Here is a 15,916-nt window from a genome sequence, read left to right as displayed (position 1 = left end):
TATAGTTCAAATTTATTGCTGGGAAGAACTTACATTTAATGTTGGGAAAATTTTAAGCTCCGTTATGTCATACAATGAGGCATTTGTGTATATATACATACATATACACTAATCTGATACTCTCGCAGCCCATCGTTGAGTTGAGTGACAAACTGCATTTGCAATTGTGACCAAGCACTTCTGGCTGTGCCTCCCTGATGAAGCATCGACTCATCTGTGTACATTGTGAAGGTGACATAAATGTTGCAAGATTGTTGTGAGATCCTGTATTTTGATATTTTCAAAAAGCATATATATATATATATATATATATATATATATATATTTTAGTTGAATATTTTCGAAAAGCATTTGTCAATGAAAATCTGCCAAACAACTGTTTTAAATGGATTTTTCCTAAATAATTGCATCACTTCACCACTAGTAAACATCACATGGTGAGATCTTTTGGTTGCATTTGAACCAGTCCTGAAAGTTGGAAGTGGATGTAGCTTTGATTTTTATCATATAGCTTTAAATTATGCTTTGCTCCCCTTTTCTGGTGTGGCCTACTTATCATATGGTCGCCACTTCCAACATTTAGAAATGATGACCAGAGATTAAATTTTCATGCAGCTTTGGCCCACTATTGGGATGGGTTTTTACTGTGATGACTACTCATTAACCTTCATCCCATTCATAAAGGAGTAATCACTTTTACTAGGAGAACTTACCTAGTCAAAATTATCATCAATTGCATGAAACATAACAAACTGTATAAATCTGAGGGTTTTCTCTTAATTCAGTCTGATATAGTTGACTCATCTGCCATGAAAAGCAAACTAGCTGTGCCTTTGGGAATATCCTGGACAGTGATGGAATGTATTGTCGATTTCTTGGATTGGACTTGTCTACATATTTCACTGTTGGAAGATATTTAAAATCTGTCTTTTTGGACTTGAACAAAGTCATTATTGAAAGGACTTCATCGCATCACAATCATTAATCATTTAACAGGTTCCACATATAGATTCATAGCTTATGATCACGACGGCGGCCAACCTCCATGAGAAGCTCTTAAACCTCAATGAGATTCGCAGAAGTCATCAAATGATAAGATTGAAGACTCTTACATACCGTTTTGTTGTGTCCTGGAAATTGCTCATCCATCAAGCAGTGTGGAGATTCAATTAGTCCACTTCCTGTATGATATGGATCAAAGCCCTGAAATGGCCTTTTGACCTTTCTTCAATCAGTTCATTAACATAAGCCTATTCCCAACAGAGGCTTTAGTAAAAAAAAGGTAGGGACTCAAAATCACATAACCCTGTCACTAGCTGCATTTCTAGAATTTCGGTGGCATGGTAGTAGTGGTCCAGTCAAAACATGTGTGTGTGTAGGAAGTGCCATATTATGTTTTACGACTGACTCTATAAAGCAATGTTAATGCATCAATGATAAAAGCAAGACATAAAGATTTAAAGTAATGGTCAAAAAGATAGCAGCTGACATAACATGCTAAGCACATTACAATGTGATAAGATATGCAGAAGACCAAAAAGTCCAATTTATCTAATTTCCAGAGGCTTTACAATTGAGATACAGTTCAAGTCACTTTTCAGCCATTTAACACTGCTTTCAAATGGCAAAACCAGAACCAAGAGAGGCAGCCACTCCTTTTCTCTATTTTGGACTTCCACGAAAATCTAAACTAAAAGTAGAAAGGATCGAATATGGGTTGTGAAACCACCCCACACATTGACTAGCTAATATAATTTAAAAGAAAGAAAGAAAGAACACCTTCACAGACTTACCTTGATTAACTTTTAATCCTTTCCCCGGAACAGTTAAAGATTATATAATGAACTCAAAGTTCACATGGAGAGAGCATTGATCTTCTCTTTTATGCATTCATTTATCTCTGCAGTATAATGCAGATCAAGTGATGAGTAAAACAGAACTTTTATAAGGCTGGAATCACATCTCCATACCAACACACCTGGTCCTTGAGCTCCCAAGAGTAAGCTCAAGATCATCTGAACCACACTCCTCATGAATCCTCTCTCCTTCCCACGGCTTCACAAGCCTTGTTGTGTTGCTTCCAAATGCAAACTCGTCTGAAATCATTTCAGACATTGGCACATCAGCAGTATGATCAAAGCCTGCTGCAATAGCAGGAGAGCAAGTCCCACTTTGGCCTGGAGTCCACATGGGAGAACCACCACTGGCTAGAGCATCTTCCCTAAAGCCAAAGGGATTTGAGGAGACAAAGCTGAATGTTGGAGAAGTTGGCCCACCTTGGGGGATTCGGAGACCTGCAAACCACTTTGAATCAGGAAGAATCTGACGGCCAGGGCTTGGTGGAGTGGAAGATGGAAGAAAAGGGTTGTGAGGCCCACCCCATCCTGGGCGGGAGTCATCCCAGTCATTTTTAAGTCGAGGGGTACGGCAAGTTGGGGAGCTCAATGGAGGGGTGACTGGAGCACTTATGGAGCCACCATGGATATAGAGATGGGGAAGCTTGGAGGAAGAAGCTGTTGAGGATGAAGATGAGAGGTTTCTGAGCCATGGGATGAGGGAGCTGCCATTTGCATTGGCGTTAGCAGCATAAGAGGATGAGGCGGGGCTCGGAAAGGAAGAAGAGGCAGGGCTTGGGTGGTAGGATGAGCATGGACTTGCTGACGCGGATCCACCGATGTCCATGCGCTCCACAGGCTTGCATCCCTAAAAGAATCATAAAATGATCAAAGGCATATAAATGGGTGCACGCAGAGGATTTAAATTATGAACAACGAATTACAAATCAAATAGCAGCATAAGACAAAAGTTCCAGATGTAGAACTAGAAAACAAGTAAATAAATGAAGCAGCACAGATTAGGGAACCAAATTTAAGTTCTGCCTCGCACTCAGAAGCCCAAGTTCACCACTGCGCTTCCACCTATGAAGCATCAAACGATGAACACTATTTTGAGGCGCAAACCTCTTATTTTCATTTAGTGGCCAATAAGAAATTCTTTTTACCAGTGTCCGGGTCAAAGTCCAGTGTATGGTGTCAAAAACTGATACTTTAAACCTACTATCACTAGATCATAAAATACTTTCTGTAGCTGGTGACCTTCACTCTCTAAGTGTCTTTAACCTGCAACATTACGAGTCGTCTTGCACAAGACCAACCACCAAAAGGAATACTGCTCCTTTCTTATAACCTTATTGGCCTGTTTACGGTCTGATAAAGGTGATCCCCATTTCTCCACTGTGCTCATATTGAGGACTCTAAAGGACATGTAGTATCTGATTCACAACTTGCTCCACAATGTAAGCCAAGTTCACTGTTTCATCTAGAATTTTTGTTTGGAATGGTAATAACCTGTAAACTCTATGAACAATAGGGTGCATATCTGTTCCTTTTTTATATATTTGTTTTTTAAAATAATAATAATAATAATAAATAAGGTAGTGGACAAATACATCATGGATGATCATGCAATTGACATGATGAACGACCTAATATGTTCTTTGGAAAAAAATTATTGGCAAATGCATCCATAGGAATTCAGGTAAGAACGAAATCTAAGATACACTAAACTTGTACATACAATAGTTACTTATTCTTGATGTTTTTTTCTACTGCTCATCATAAGTAATAGTACATCACTTCATAATTGAAAAACTTAAAAAAATGCACATTGAGCAAAGCTTGGCTGATTCATCCGGTCTACAGGTGTGTGGTCCTAGTTCTCAGAGACTAGGTGGGGAGCAATAAAATCCTCTTATAGTAGCAGGACACAGTGCAATCATGATTTTATGACTCTAAAATCCAAATGATAAAACATATAGTCCGTAGTAGACAAAGTCCTCACTGAAAAAATCATGGAATTAATATTTGGTCTCATATAGTCCGTAGTAGACAAAGTCCTCATCAATAATAAAATTAATATTTGGTCTTATATGCAAGTGTTGCTTTCAATGCAATATTATATAGATAAGATGTGCTATTTCCACTTAATAGCAAGCTAATTGTGTAGGAGTAGTACACAATTAGCTCGCATTGGAATTATTTTGGGACTGAGTGAGTATATAAATATGATTATAACACATTAAAATACTTTCTTATAGGAGAAAAACTTCATTGCATCTTTAACATAAATAAAAATATTTTATTTTTGTGAATTATATCCTACATTATAGTATTTAATAAGCGGATAATGCCATGTAAATTATTACAACGGACTCATTTAAGTTTTTCACTTCCGGGGCCATTACTGATATCAGCTAATTCCACGGAACATGAATAAATGAAACTTTCCTGCAAAAGAAGGAACTTTCACGAGAGCAATGAGAGAGAGAGAGGCCTCCAAATTGGAAAACTGAACAGAACTGAAAAAGTTCTGTTGCAACAAACAAAGTGAATACTTCACTAAAAAGATGCTGCACCAAATCTATCTAAGAGAGAGAAACTCGTATTATGCCGAAACTACCCCTCCTAACTCTCAGGTTTTCTGGATCCAAGTGGGAGTGGTGAATCAACAGGGGCATATTGTCGTCTTCAGCTTAGAAATGTAGTTTCAGATCTCTGAGACTTAAGTCACTGAAAGTATCTGAAACCAGGGAATCTTGTAATTCACGCGACCAGGAAAGCAAAGAAAGAAAAAGAGAAAAGGATAAAGAAACAGTTTCACAGTCCCGACCAGATCTGACGTACGCCGGTGAGAAAAAAAAATAATAATAATAATTGAAAAATATATATAGGAAGCTAAACCCTGACCGCTAAAACAAATCTAAACAAACGCCGACAGCACCCTAACATGCGCCACTTGCACCCTGCGCACTTTACAGAAACACGCCACTGAATATCTACAAGCTGCTAAAATGCACCCCTATTTCATAACAGATCGCCAAGAGCTGCTATGATGAGCCAGGCTCAGTATAGCAAAAACAATGCACGACAAAACTGGTTTGACTGAAACCGCTTATATGCGCCGAGACATCGGACAGGTTAAGCGTGTACAGCTTGCTACTAAATTGCGCAGGGAGCAAATTAAGATCAAACACACAACTACATAGAAGAAGATGGATTCAAAGAAATGTGATTGAGGTTATCAGAATCTGTGTTTTTTTACCTTACGGTAGGTGGTGCCGTCCGGTTCAACGGACCAACCGGCTTCGTTGCAGAGAGCTTTGAGGACTTCATTGTTGTCACAGTGCTTCGGCAACTTGTAGTTTCCGTACATCCGGAGCCCCGCGAAGATCTTCGCCGCGATCGCTCGTCGCCTCCTCTCTCTCCTCTTGTTGTTCTCTCTCTCCTTCCATGTCGGCATCCTCGTCCCCGACGTCATATCTCTCTATTTATATATATACTTGTGTGTGTGTGTATATATATATATATATATATATTAAAGGAAATCAAAGTCTAAATTGCTTGGAAGAGAGAACAGGGCAATTGAAAATCGGTTTTCAGCTTCCGAGTGATGAATCTGAACACCAAGACGCTGTCTAGAAGATATTTAGACGAAAATTCGAACTAAAATTGCTCAAATTCAAAAAACGAACTGACCTGAACTGATAAATTGTAGAAAAAATAAAATCAAAAGCCTAAAATTGCTTGGAACAGAGAGCAGAGCAATGAAAATTCGAGCTAAAATTTCTGAAATTTCAAGAAACAAACTGACCTGAGAAGAAAATGACTACAAGAGAACATGTGTCGAACAACAAATCTGACTAAAACAACACAATTCTACTGGAAAACTCAATTGAAATCAACTGAAAATCATAATTAGTGAAGAGCAAAGAAAATCAAAGGCAAGCCCTTCTGATTGAGGGAGTGAGATTTCGATCGACTGAGAGATATAAGAGATCTGAATTCCAAAAGCTAACGAGTGATCTGATTGATCTTGAGAGAAAAAGAGAGATCGGTTTACGAAAAAAGTGATTGTAAGACAAAAAAAACCGGGAAAAAGAGGGCGACGAAAGCAGGAGTGATTTGGGTCATATTAAAAATGGCGGTATTAGAGGGGAGCTTATGAGGTGAATACATCGAGGCTAATAATGTCCATGCATGGATTTTAAATTACATTTTTACCATTAACTTACGAATTGAACTAAAACCGAAGACAAAAGATACATTTAATATGTATGATTATTTTTTAAAAGTTAAATAGTATGTATTATTTTGATAAAACTAAAAATTATGTTTCAAAAAAAAAAAATCAGTTACATTTACAGGTGATTAACTAAAACATTTAGAGGAGAAATTGAAATAATATTTTTCATTTCAGTTAAAATTATGTTTTGAAATTGATTGCGATAAGTATTTAGTGACAAGTCATATAAATATATTTGATCTAAAATTCAAATTTAAATTAACCTGGCTTAAAATTTAAATATATTCAAAGTAAATTTCTTTATTTTTAAGTAAAAAAAAAATATTTGTGTTTTTTTTTTTTCTTGAATAACAATATTTGTGTTTCATGTTTCAGTTTTGTATCATTATAGTTTATAAATGAAAAACAACACAATTATTCTTCAAAGTGTTTTTAAAGACAATTGAAAAAAAAAAAAGGCAACAAAAATTCTGTGTAACTAATTTTAAAAATCAAGTGAATTTTTCAGTTTAAAATGCCTAAATCAACTTGTGCACAGTTGATTTATTATTATTTCGAAAGAAAAATCATAAAAATCGATTAAATGTATGAGACTTTAGTCGTTACAAGAGAATCAAGAATGTAACCTTAATGAAAAGCAAGTTATTTATTGTTTTGAATATGATCACAAAAAAAAAATCTATATATTTTTACTTTATAAATAATTATAAAATTTTAAAAATCACATGATATTGTTCTATTTCTAAAAGATGTTTTTGTTTTCATTGTTTCTAGAAACTAAATTGAGACCACAAAAACACAATCTTAAGAATTTGTTTGGTTAAATTCTCTAAAAATGTTATTCAGAAATTCAAAAAGTATAAAATAATTCAGTTAATTACAAAAGACGGTTATTGAATTAATTTTTGATGAAGGGCACTTTCGGTAGCCAAAAACAAACAAAGTACAAAGTGGCACGTTAAAAAGTAGATTGGAGCCTTGTGGGGACCAGTAAAGGGGTGAGGGGTGCGTGACTCGCTGACTGCATGTGACGTTGGCATGTCACTTCCTCAACCGTTTCTCTCTCCTCTCTCTCACTACCAAAATGAATTATGAAATGGAGAAGTGCTGCTACTACTACTACGTACTTTAGTATATAATACTGTATATTTATACGTATACATATATCATGCCAAATTGCCAATGAAGAGAAGGTAAAACATTCATTCGTACGTGTCAGAAGTTCGGTGAAAGTGTTGAAGCACCATGGGGTTCGGTCGAGACTCGAGAGTGAGCTCTCGCTATCCATCTGCATGTGGGGTGCAACACGCGATGACTACAACTCAGGCTACAACTCCTTTCACGTGACTCGATTATGCCATTCTTAAGGCCGCGTTTGGCATTGCCCTTTAGGCAGCCGAAAAGCGCCACAAATTACTTTTCGGTGACACCTTCAGTTGCGTAACTCTTTTTTCCGAACCAACGTAGAATTGAGGTTAGGTTGAAAATTTTCAACACTCAGCCTATCTCAAGCAACTAAAAAGTGTTGTCCAAACTCATCCAAATATAATATTGGTTTTAACTAAGAGACCAGAAAATTTCAAGCAATTCTTAAGATTAGCAGTGGGAATACATATTCATATACGTCTTGTCTCTATTAGTTACTGTATGTTTTTATCCTGTGTTTATTACAGTAGTTTATTTTATTTGAAATGCCTAATCCCTGAGTCGGCTTAGTGGGTAAGAATTTGGGCCTTCGACCTTAAAAGTATTAGGTCTCAAATTAGGACTTCTACTTAAAACAATTCCAGTAGAGGAGGTCCTATTTTATTTTAAAGTAAAATGTAGAAAATTCAAATCTACCTAAAAGTTATTTAGTAAGAACTTTTTCTTTCCCTCTAACATATTCATAGTGATAAATAAATTCTCACATTACAAGAAAATTAAAAAGAAACGGATTGGTTGAAGAAACTAAAAAACTTAAAAACTGAAGTTTTTAGATGGTAATTAAAAAAAAATTTAAAATTTAAATAGATTTCTGAATTTAGTAATAACTGAAGTCACTTTTCTCATCGTGATTTTTTTTCTAAGTGACTTAACCCTTTTATAATTAAATATTAAATTTAATTATCAATCACTTTCTGTTTAAATTGCATTATTCTAATTAAGTGCTGAATTTGGATATCAATCACTTTTCATCCATCTTGTTTTTCATCCTTTAAATTCCTATTTTTCCCTACCAAACAGACCATAAGCACGTGCAGTCAGGTGCATGACAAGTCATCGGACTCATTCTTCAACCACGGAGGCCTCAGGTGGGAGGTGGTGGGGACCGCGGGGACCAGTTGGTTGCGACCTTCTTTGTGAAGCGGTGGGGTCACATGCAGCCCGATATGCTCGCCACCCACGAGGCATTCTAATTGACCCCAACGTTTCATTTTTGCAAATAAAAGTAATGGAAGACAAAATTATAACAAATCATACTAATCTCTTATTCTTCTTCTTCTTTTTTTAATAAAATGATTTTAGAAAACCCAGTCTTTCTCAACACACCATCGAATTATAACAATGGTAAAAAAACGTAGGTGACTATTTGTACAGGAGACTGTGATAACTACTAATAGAGATAATCTAGTCTCATTCCTTACTCATTCTTTATTCTTATTGATAGAGTCTTTTTTTAATCATTACTCAAAAATCTTTTTGACTTTTCAGGATCACTCATCCTAGTATTACTTTCGTCTGCACACTTAACTACAGATTCTCATAAAATAAATACATTAGTGCTGGTATGATCGCACACGTCAATACTCAAAGTTGGTTAACTGTCAACAACCGTGTGTCAAAACATAAGTGAGATTTCAGTCTTTTCTTCTTAGCACTGTGGAGGGTGGATACATTGAGAAGACGTAGTCATGAGCTACCAATCTGGAGGTGTAAAAGAAAAGGTTATCATGAAAATGTTGTCAACCTCTTCGTAGTTGGATCAAAATGAGCTTGATAAAAACGACACCATGATTGACCAATCCCAGAAAATTGGCTTCAACGGATGGCCAAGTAATGGAGCTGCTTTAATCATGGTTCACTTTCTTATCCATCCATACGGTGGAAAAGTGGAAAAGTGGAAAAGAAGAAAAGTGTGTATGCGAGATCGATGATGAATTGACTTACGTGCCACTATTGATCCCAATGAACAGTTCAGATTGCTGCCCCAACTAAAAATGTCTATGCATAGGAGGAGGAGGAGGAGGTTTCTTCAATTTTCAAGTTACCCATAATCACGTCACTGGCCTTGGATCGTAAACCAATACGATGATTGACATGATTCAAGATCATCCCACTTTGAGGGCTGTGGTGAAACTTTATACTAATTTACTTCAGCTAAGCCAGAAAAGGCATGTTTGATAATAAATAAATAAATAAACAATTCAACAATGGTGGTGTCGGTACTCTTAAAACACCCATACCAATCCCAACCTACATGCACCAAACAATTACCGAAAAGCAAGGCGTTTGTCATGCGTGAGGCACTGCTTTGGTCTCGTGCCTTTCAGTTTTGCTGCTTGTGTTTGGAGAGTGACTCTCGTATCTTATGTGAGGCTGTGAGGAGGGTGTGAGCTTGTCCTGCAGCCATTTCTACCTTCTATGATATTCAACATCTTATGGAAGCTACTCATGTTGTTCGAGTTGCTCATGTCCGTCTCGATGCAAATTCGCTGGCTCATGATGTGGCAAAAATTTCTCTTGCTCATCCTATGGACAGTCAGGTGTTCCGTGGTTTGCCCAGGCAGTTGGGTGGGTAGGAGTTTTTTTTGGGCAGCTAGGGTTGTGTTTGCTAGTGTGTTTTGCTTGTTCCCTTGTTTGCCATGATAAAATAAAAAATAAAAAATAAAAAATAAAAAAACAATTACAGAAAAAATTCCCCAAGGGTGGCCCCAAAAGGATTCAAAATTCTGACCTCCAAGACATGAGGTGGGAATCTTTGCCACTAGATGTCCCCTTGAGTTGCATGTTTGAATTTGACAACTATCATTCTGTACAATGCTTTAAAATGCATTTACTATATTAAAGAAAATGTGCAAGGACATGTAAATCAAATCAAACTATGTGATTCAAACCGAAATCAAACTAAGAGTACTTGTGCTCCTTCAGGAAACAGTTATTGCCAAGCCTAGTTCTAAAACTCGATGATTAGTCAATCCAACAATATAGTCATGACTCGTATGGTTACCAAATTGTCACAATTTGATGTCACAAATTGTAAGTCCATCCCATTTATACTCCTGAGTCCTAACATAAAATTCTAAAGTTGCAAACATTGTTATTTGTTTCCCTTTTTACTCGTCAATTATTCTTCAATACCCAATAGGAAGTTGTTCTAAATGTACAGGAAATTAACAACTCTGATGGTCCAACTATCGACGATAGAGGGAGGAAAATGGACATTTAATATTTCCATAATGCTTCGTAGATAAAAAATATAGATTTACACACGCACCCTACCCAGAAACAGATTAACACATGCACCCTACCCGGAAACAATTCTGATCTGCAGTCACTGAAATTCAGCAAAAAATTCAAAGCGTCACAAATAATTGGGGTTTCTTTGTTTTTTATGCAATACATAAATTTGAAATGAAAGGATGCATGTAAAAGAAGTTGGCCAAGCTCTCTTCAAAGTTCATCTGTTCACTGACCAATACTAGTACAAGTTAACAATTATAATCTAACAATAAAATAAAATAAATGAACATTAGAATTCAATTCCCATTTTAGTTCAAAAACAATTGACAAAGGGTGTAAAAGAAAAAAAAAAAAAATCACTGACAGATATAGAGAAGTGTGCCAATCACAAAATTATATTTAAGGAATCAAAAAGTTTACCAGCCGGTGCAACCAGGATGACACGTCTACATACATATGGAAAAGCCCCTTCTCACATACTTTAGCAACATTTGCAGCAGTAGTCATGTATATCATCTCAAAAGCCCAGATGTTGGCATTAGCATCATTAGTATCATATGTACGATGAGAGAATTAAGTCAGTATAGAAGCAACTAAAATGATCAGGGGGCAAGCAGCCTTGAAAAGAATTAGTCCTCAAAGTACCTGAAACTTCATTTCATAGATAAGATCCTGAACAAGCCTTATGATATAGTTTGACTTAGATTTACGACCTCCTTCAGCAACCGACTAACAGAAGCCTTTATCTCATCAGGCACTACCAACTGTTGAGGTACTGCCTCCAAAGCATACAAAACGATAACCCTCATTACAACAGCCAAATTCAACTGCTTGGTGTCGCCTTTCCATACACTCTGATTTGGGAACTTGCATGATTGTTTTAACGCGCATCTACTGCAAACCTGAAATTGAGCACGACAATAGAGAATGAAAAGAATGTGTTATAATTTCAACCTTATGTATAGATGAGCCTAAAACTTAATCGATGATGGAGAACTTTCAACTGGGCAATTAACTTACAGTGTTTTCCGGAATTCGAAAAAAAGTGCGCAATCTTTTAGCAGAAAAAACATTCTTCCTTGAAAGAGAAGGACAACCAAACAAGGCTACCTTTTTCAAGTCACTGCCTGATAACCACCTATGAATCCACAAATTAAATTTTTAAATTTTTAAAGAAGCCAGGAGGGACTGAATACAAAATTAAACTAGACTGAACATAAAACCTGCACTATAATTGAATATACATATAATTCACTGAAAAACAAGATACAAATATAAACATAGATAATTCTAAGAAGAAGATAAAAAGAAACATAACACGAATAGTTGCTGTCATTTGCACGGGAAGTTCTAGATCTGTAAAGTCAGATGTTCACATAGCACATTTCCGGAATATTTTATGATAGTTCCTATTTTCCACCCCAAATACTGGAAAGAAATCTCTTATGAGGAGGAAATTTAGGCTGGTAATGGTATAGCACTGCTACGGTGGTTTGTCACTGTCAGAACATTTGAGAAACCAAGCAATGAATAAACAGATGGTGGCTACTAGACAACATTTTGAAAGGTCTCCTTCATGAAGGTATATGATCTGTCAGCTTGGCTAAGGATTTTGTATTGGAGGCATAGTGGATCAATTAGAGAAAATGAGTTACAACATTTGCTTGATAATATGACGAGAAAATTATTAGGAAAAAGAAAAAGTTCCAACCAGCTCTAAAGTCCAACATGTAGCATAAAGCCATGAAGTTGCGAGGTAACAATACTTAAGGGAATCAAGGAGAGATAATATTGATTCATTCCTTGGTCAATTGGCTTGAAGATCTAACATTGAACCCACAGGAAACAGATCTAGAGATTTCCAGGAGAAATTGCAAGCTCTTAAGAGATGGTAAAGATCTGGATACTAGACAAAAGGATGACTAGACACGAAAATAGTTGTCATAAAACAGTGGAACCATTGCTACATGATAAAGAACTAAACCAGCATAACAATCTGTCAACTATTCTCGGCTTTTCTTCCTCTAAAATGACTTGCATTGTTCACTCATGTATGTACTACAGAAAGTTCTCTTACCCTAAGAAAAAGATCTTCGTAATGCTGCCTTAAGTGTTGATGTTTGAGTTATATGAAAATCAGAGTTAGATCATATAAAATCTATTAATTGAAGAGTATTAAATTCAGTGGGTCCAAAAGATAAAAGGAATCATGATAATAAGAAAATATAATGCTTGAAGGAAGCAAGATACAGGAACAGGAATAAAAAATTGCACACATGAAGCTTGTAAGAGATATAAGTTTGATCCCAAAGAATCCTTCAGATAATAACAAAACACAGACATAGGAAAAATAAAACCGGAAAGCTGACAAGGCTAAAATAAATTAAATGGGAAAATTAGACAATCATGTTAATTATTGCAAATGGGGAAACCATGGAATTTGGCTAATTGGAGAGTTAACAAATAAAATTTAGAATTTTAATAATACTTTTTTTTTCCTCAGGAAACTGTCTTCTACAACTCCATCATCAAAAGCATGACTATTTCTTACCTTTCAAACCATTTAAATAACTAAGAAATGCACCACCTTGGGGCTTGAACCCTTAGACTCCCCTTTGGGGTGGTGGTCATACCATCCATCACAACCATGTTGTTCCCCTTGGAGGTTGTGCAAGAAACTCCTAACCGGGGAAAGGAAGCTGCTTGGGTAATTCTGAAAAACAGTTGATGAGAACTAGTCTAAGCCTTTTGAGCCTACCTTGCAGGCAGTATAACTATATGGAATCAACCACGAGCATTTGGTGGAAAATCAAGTAATCAAATGTGAGAATTTTGTGCAGAAGTGAAATCCTTTTCTCCTATTTTTTCCCTTCTAAGTAAGCTTATTTAACAACCAAAAGAGGATACATTATGTACAAACCTAAAGGAAGGGCATAGAACCCTATATAAAAGCAACAAACCCAAACCAAAACAACAAAATGCAAGCATAAGAAACATGTAGCAACCACATACAAGGCTAGCAGGCAAATACTATCAACAATGAACACTGGTAATCAAACCCATCCCCAAAACCAGAATTGGCTAGGTTACAGTATAGGGATGTCATCCACTCTAAAGAAAAAATAATATTTAATCTTGCATGAAATAGGACAATGACCCAACTTGGAAAGGGCAGAACTGACATCAAAGGAACACATGTGAAAGAGAAGGGAGACACATGATTCGTTTTCCTAATAATCAAATCACCTCTACAACTTTGGTGTGCAAACAATTATATCTCACCTCATCTCCATAAGGTCCAATTATCATATCCCTATTCAGTCCATGCCACTCACTAGTTTGTGCAACTCCCAAATAGCCCCCAAAATAAGGAATTAGAAAGACTAAATCACCAATCAATGCGACATTTTTCATCTCTAAATATACAACTGCTCATCACCTTATAAAGGTTTTCATATATTTAAGCAAAAACCATCACTTTTAATCTAAATAGAGAAGTTTAAGCTAACATGACAACATCATAGATATATCTGACACTGACACTACAAAGCAATCTTCAACAATTAATCACAGTAACTTGTTCAAACAGGAGTAGATAAGAACTGGCATAGAAATATAATCACCACAAAAGTAATAAACTATAATCAATCAATAGAACAGTTACAGTAAAGATCTGTTCTTACTTTGCGATTTCTTGGTTATCCTTGCCAAACTTCTCGGTGGCGAACTTTAGATAATCACGGCCAAAATTGTTCTGAAAACAAGTATCATCAAACTTGTCCCTTGGCAAGAAATTAGCATTATTAAAGTATCCTTCTTTGTACAAATGAGTCGCAAACAGAACCATGTCGGTTGAGAGCTCCTTGAAAACCATTGGCTCATCAACCTTGGAAGACTCCTTATCCACAGATTTTTCACTGTTAGCTGCCTTATTCGTGAACAACGAATACAAGCCCTTGGGCTTAGACTCATTCTGTGAAAACCCATCATCTTTCTTAGGCTTAGACTCATTCTGTGAAAACCCATCATCTTTCTTAGGCTGCTTCTTCTTCAAAACCTCTCCCTCCTTCTTATCCGCATTCAATTTTCTCACTTCTTCCTCCAATTTTCTCAGTTTCTTCTTCAATTCTCCAGTTTCGATGTCGCTTTCGCCTTCACTTTTCTCAATATTTTGGGATAATCCGACGGCTTCTTTGAAGAAAACATTCAAGGGCTTCTTTGTCTTCTTCTTATCTTCTTTGCCGTCATCTAAGTGAATCGATTCAGCTCCGAATTGTGCCGAAAGCGATATGGTTCTGTGAGAGATTGAAGCAAGTAAGGAAGATTTCTGAGGATTGGAAACTAAGTAATGGGTTGTTTTGGAAGAATTATGTAGAGGTTTCTGGTGTTTTACGAGTGTGTGGAAATGGTGAGAACGAAGGGTTCTGAAGAAAGCCATGTTTGATAGTGTGTGGGTCTTTTGATTTTTGTGGGTTCGGAGTTCAGAGCTGTGTTAGTGGAGTTGAAGAGAAAGCCATTGAATTGAAGAGAGAAAGGTTGGTCGACCGAGCATTGGGCGAGCAAAACTCGTCTCTGGAATTTGGGGGTGGGGGAGAATTTGAGGGTTTAAGAGAGAAGGTGCTTCTCACCCGTCTGTGACATTGTTGCTGTCCCCGCCAATGGGAAAAAAAAAAAAGAAGTGTGTATCAACAACTGCTGTTAGGAAACATTTGCTGGAAATCCCATCTGAGTGGCACACGGTCACACCAACAAGTTGAGTCTCCAAAAACAAAACAAAATAAAATAACACAAAATACTGACTAAAATGAATTGATTTTTTTTTTTCCTAACCGCTTTATTTATAACAATTATATTGTTAATTATTTGTTTGATTATTTGTTTTAAAAAAAAATTTAATATTAGATAATTAAATTATGACTCTTTTTAAATTAATTAATTAATACAATACATTATAAAAAAAATAAAATAAATAAAAAACATATACAATAAAATTTAAATAAATACATACAATAATTATTTTATACATCACCACACATGATAACTTTTTCTTTGTAAAATATAATTAGACACAAAGCCCACCATTTCTCATGATGTGGAGAGTGGAGTGTAGATGATCTTGTGGGAGCACAAGTGTGGAATCTCCCGCCAAACTATTTGCATCGCCACCAATCAATATCCAAATAAGAATCCACTGGGATGCTCTTAGTGTGACAACCAATTAAATAAAAACACCCAACATTACATACTATATGAAAGAGACATAATTACATTGATTTATGAAAAATAATATTCAGCCTACCTAATATTAAATATTATTAGTCCCTGATTTATTGATTCTACTCCGAGTAGTAAGTGAAAGAAATGATTGAGGGAGGTTTAGGGCATGTTTTTG

The 15,916-nt window shown here is 36.1% G+C and overlaps 2 protein-coding genes across 6 annotated transcripts; both read right to left on the bottom strand.

The window, feature by feature from the left end:
- Positions 1–1,524: 1,524 nt before the first annotated feature.
- LOC132308631 (BES1/BZR1 homolog protein 4-like) lies at positions 1,525–5,976 on the bottom strand. 2 transcript variants are annotated; one of them, XM_059806769.1, is made up of 3 exons: positions 5,101–5,976; positions 1,979–2,703; positions 1,525–1,900 (listed from the first exon to the last, which is right to left on the bottom strand). In XM_059806769.1, the coding sequence occupies exons 1-3, from the start codon at positions 5,314–5,316 to the stop codon at positions 1,891–1,893; spliced, it is 951 nt and encodes a 316-aa protein (XP_059662752.1). In that variant the 5' UTR covers positions 5,317–5,976; the 3' UTR covers positions 1,525–1,890. The 2 variants fall into 2 exon arrangements, with proteins under 2 accessions (XP_059662752.1, XP_059662751.1); XM_059806768.1 differs by having other exon boundaries at positions 1,525–2,703.
- Positions 5,977–10,356: 4,380 nt separating this feature from the next.
- On the bottom strand, positions 10,357–15,645 carry LOC132308630 (uncharacterized). Of its 4 annotated transcripts, XR_009482452.1 has the most exons (5): positions 14,208–15,645; positions 11,545–11,662; positions 11,170–11,426; positions 10,945–11,040; positions 10,357–10,752 (listed from the first exon to the last, which is right to left on the bottom strand). XR_009482452.1 is itself a non-coding variant. In XM_059806767.1 (4 exons), exons 1-3 carry the CDS (start codon positions 14,960–14,962, stop codon positions 11,208–11,210), a joined length of 1,092 nt encoding a protein of 363 aa, XP_059662750.1. In that variant the 5' UTR covers positions 14,963–15,645; the 3' UTR covers positions 10,804–11,040; positions 11,170–11,207. The 4 variants fall into 4 exon arrangements, 2 of the variants coding, with proteins under 2 accessions (XP_059662750.1, XP_059662748.1); XR_009482451.1 differs by having other exon boundaries at positions 10,359–10,752; positions 10,945–11,426; XM_059806767.1 differs by lacking the exon at positions 10,357–10,752 and having other exon boundaries at positions 10,804–11,040.
- Positions 15,646–15,916: the final 271 nt, after the last annotated feature.

The sequence above is a fragment of the Cornus florida genome, unplaced genomic scaffold, assembly GCF_030987335.1.
Source record: "Cornus florida cultivar Cherokee Brave unplaced genomic scaffold, ASM3098733v1 CherokeeBrave_3.0.0_Hap2_Chr05, whole genome shotgun sequence".
NCBI lineage: Eukaryota > Viridiplantae > Streptophyta > Magnoliopsida > Cornales > Cornaceae > Cornus > Cornus florida.
Note: the sequence above shows the minus strand (reverse complement) of the source record. Positions and strands in the feature narration are given on the sequence as shown.

Coding starts and splice junctions, on each gene's coding strand:
- LOC132308631 (XM_059806768.1), bottom strand. CDS start 5,316: ATGACGTCGGGGACGAGGATGCCGACATGGAAGGAGAGAGAGAACAAC. Junction 2,704..5,100: donor ACGGCACCACCTACCGTAAG/GTAAAAAAACAC, acceptor TGATTCTTTTAG/GGATGCAAGCCTGTGGAGCG.
- LOC132308630 (XM_059806765.1), bottom strand. CDS start 14,962: ATGGCTTTCTTCAGAACCCTTCGTTCTCACCATTTCCACACACTCGTA. Junction 11,663..14,207: donor GATAACCAAGAAATCGCAAA/GTAAGAACAGAT, acceptor GTGGATTCATAG/GTGGTTATCAGGCAGTGACT. Junction 11,427..11,544: donor TTCGAATTCCGGAAAACACT/GTAAGTTAATTG, acceptor GCTCAATTTCAG/GTTTGCAGTAGATGCGCGTT.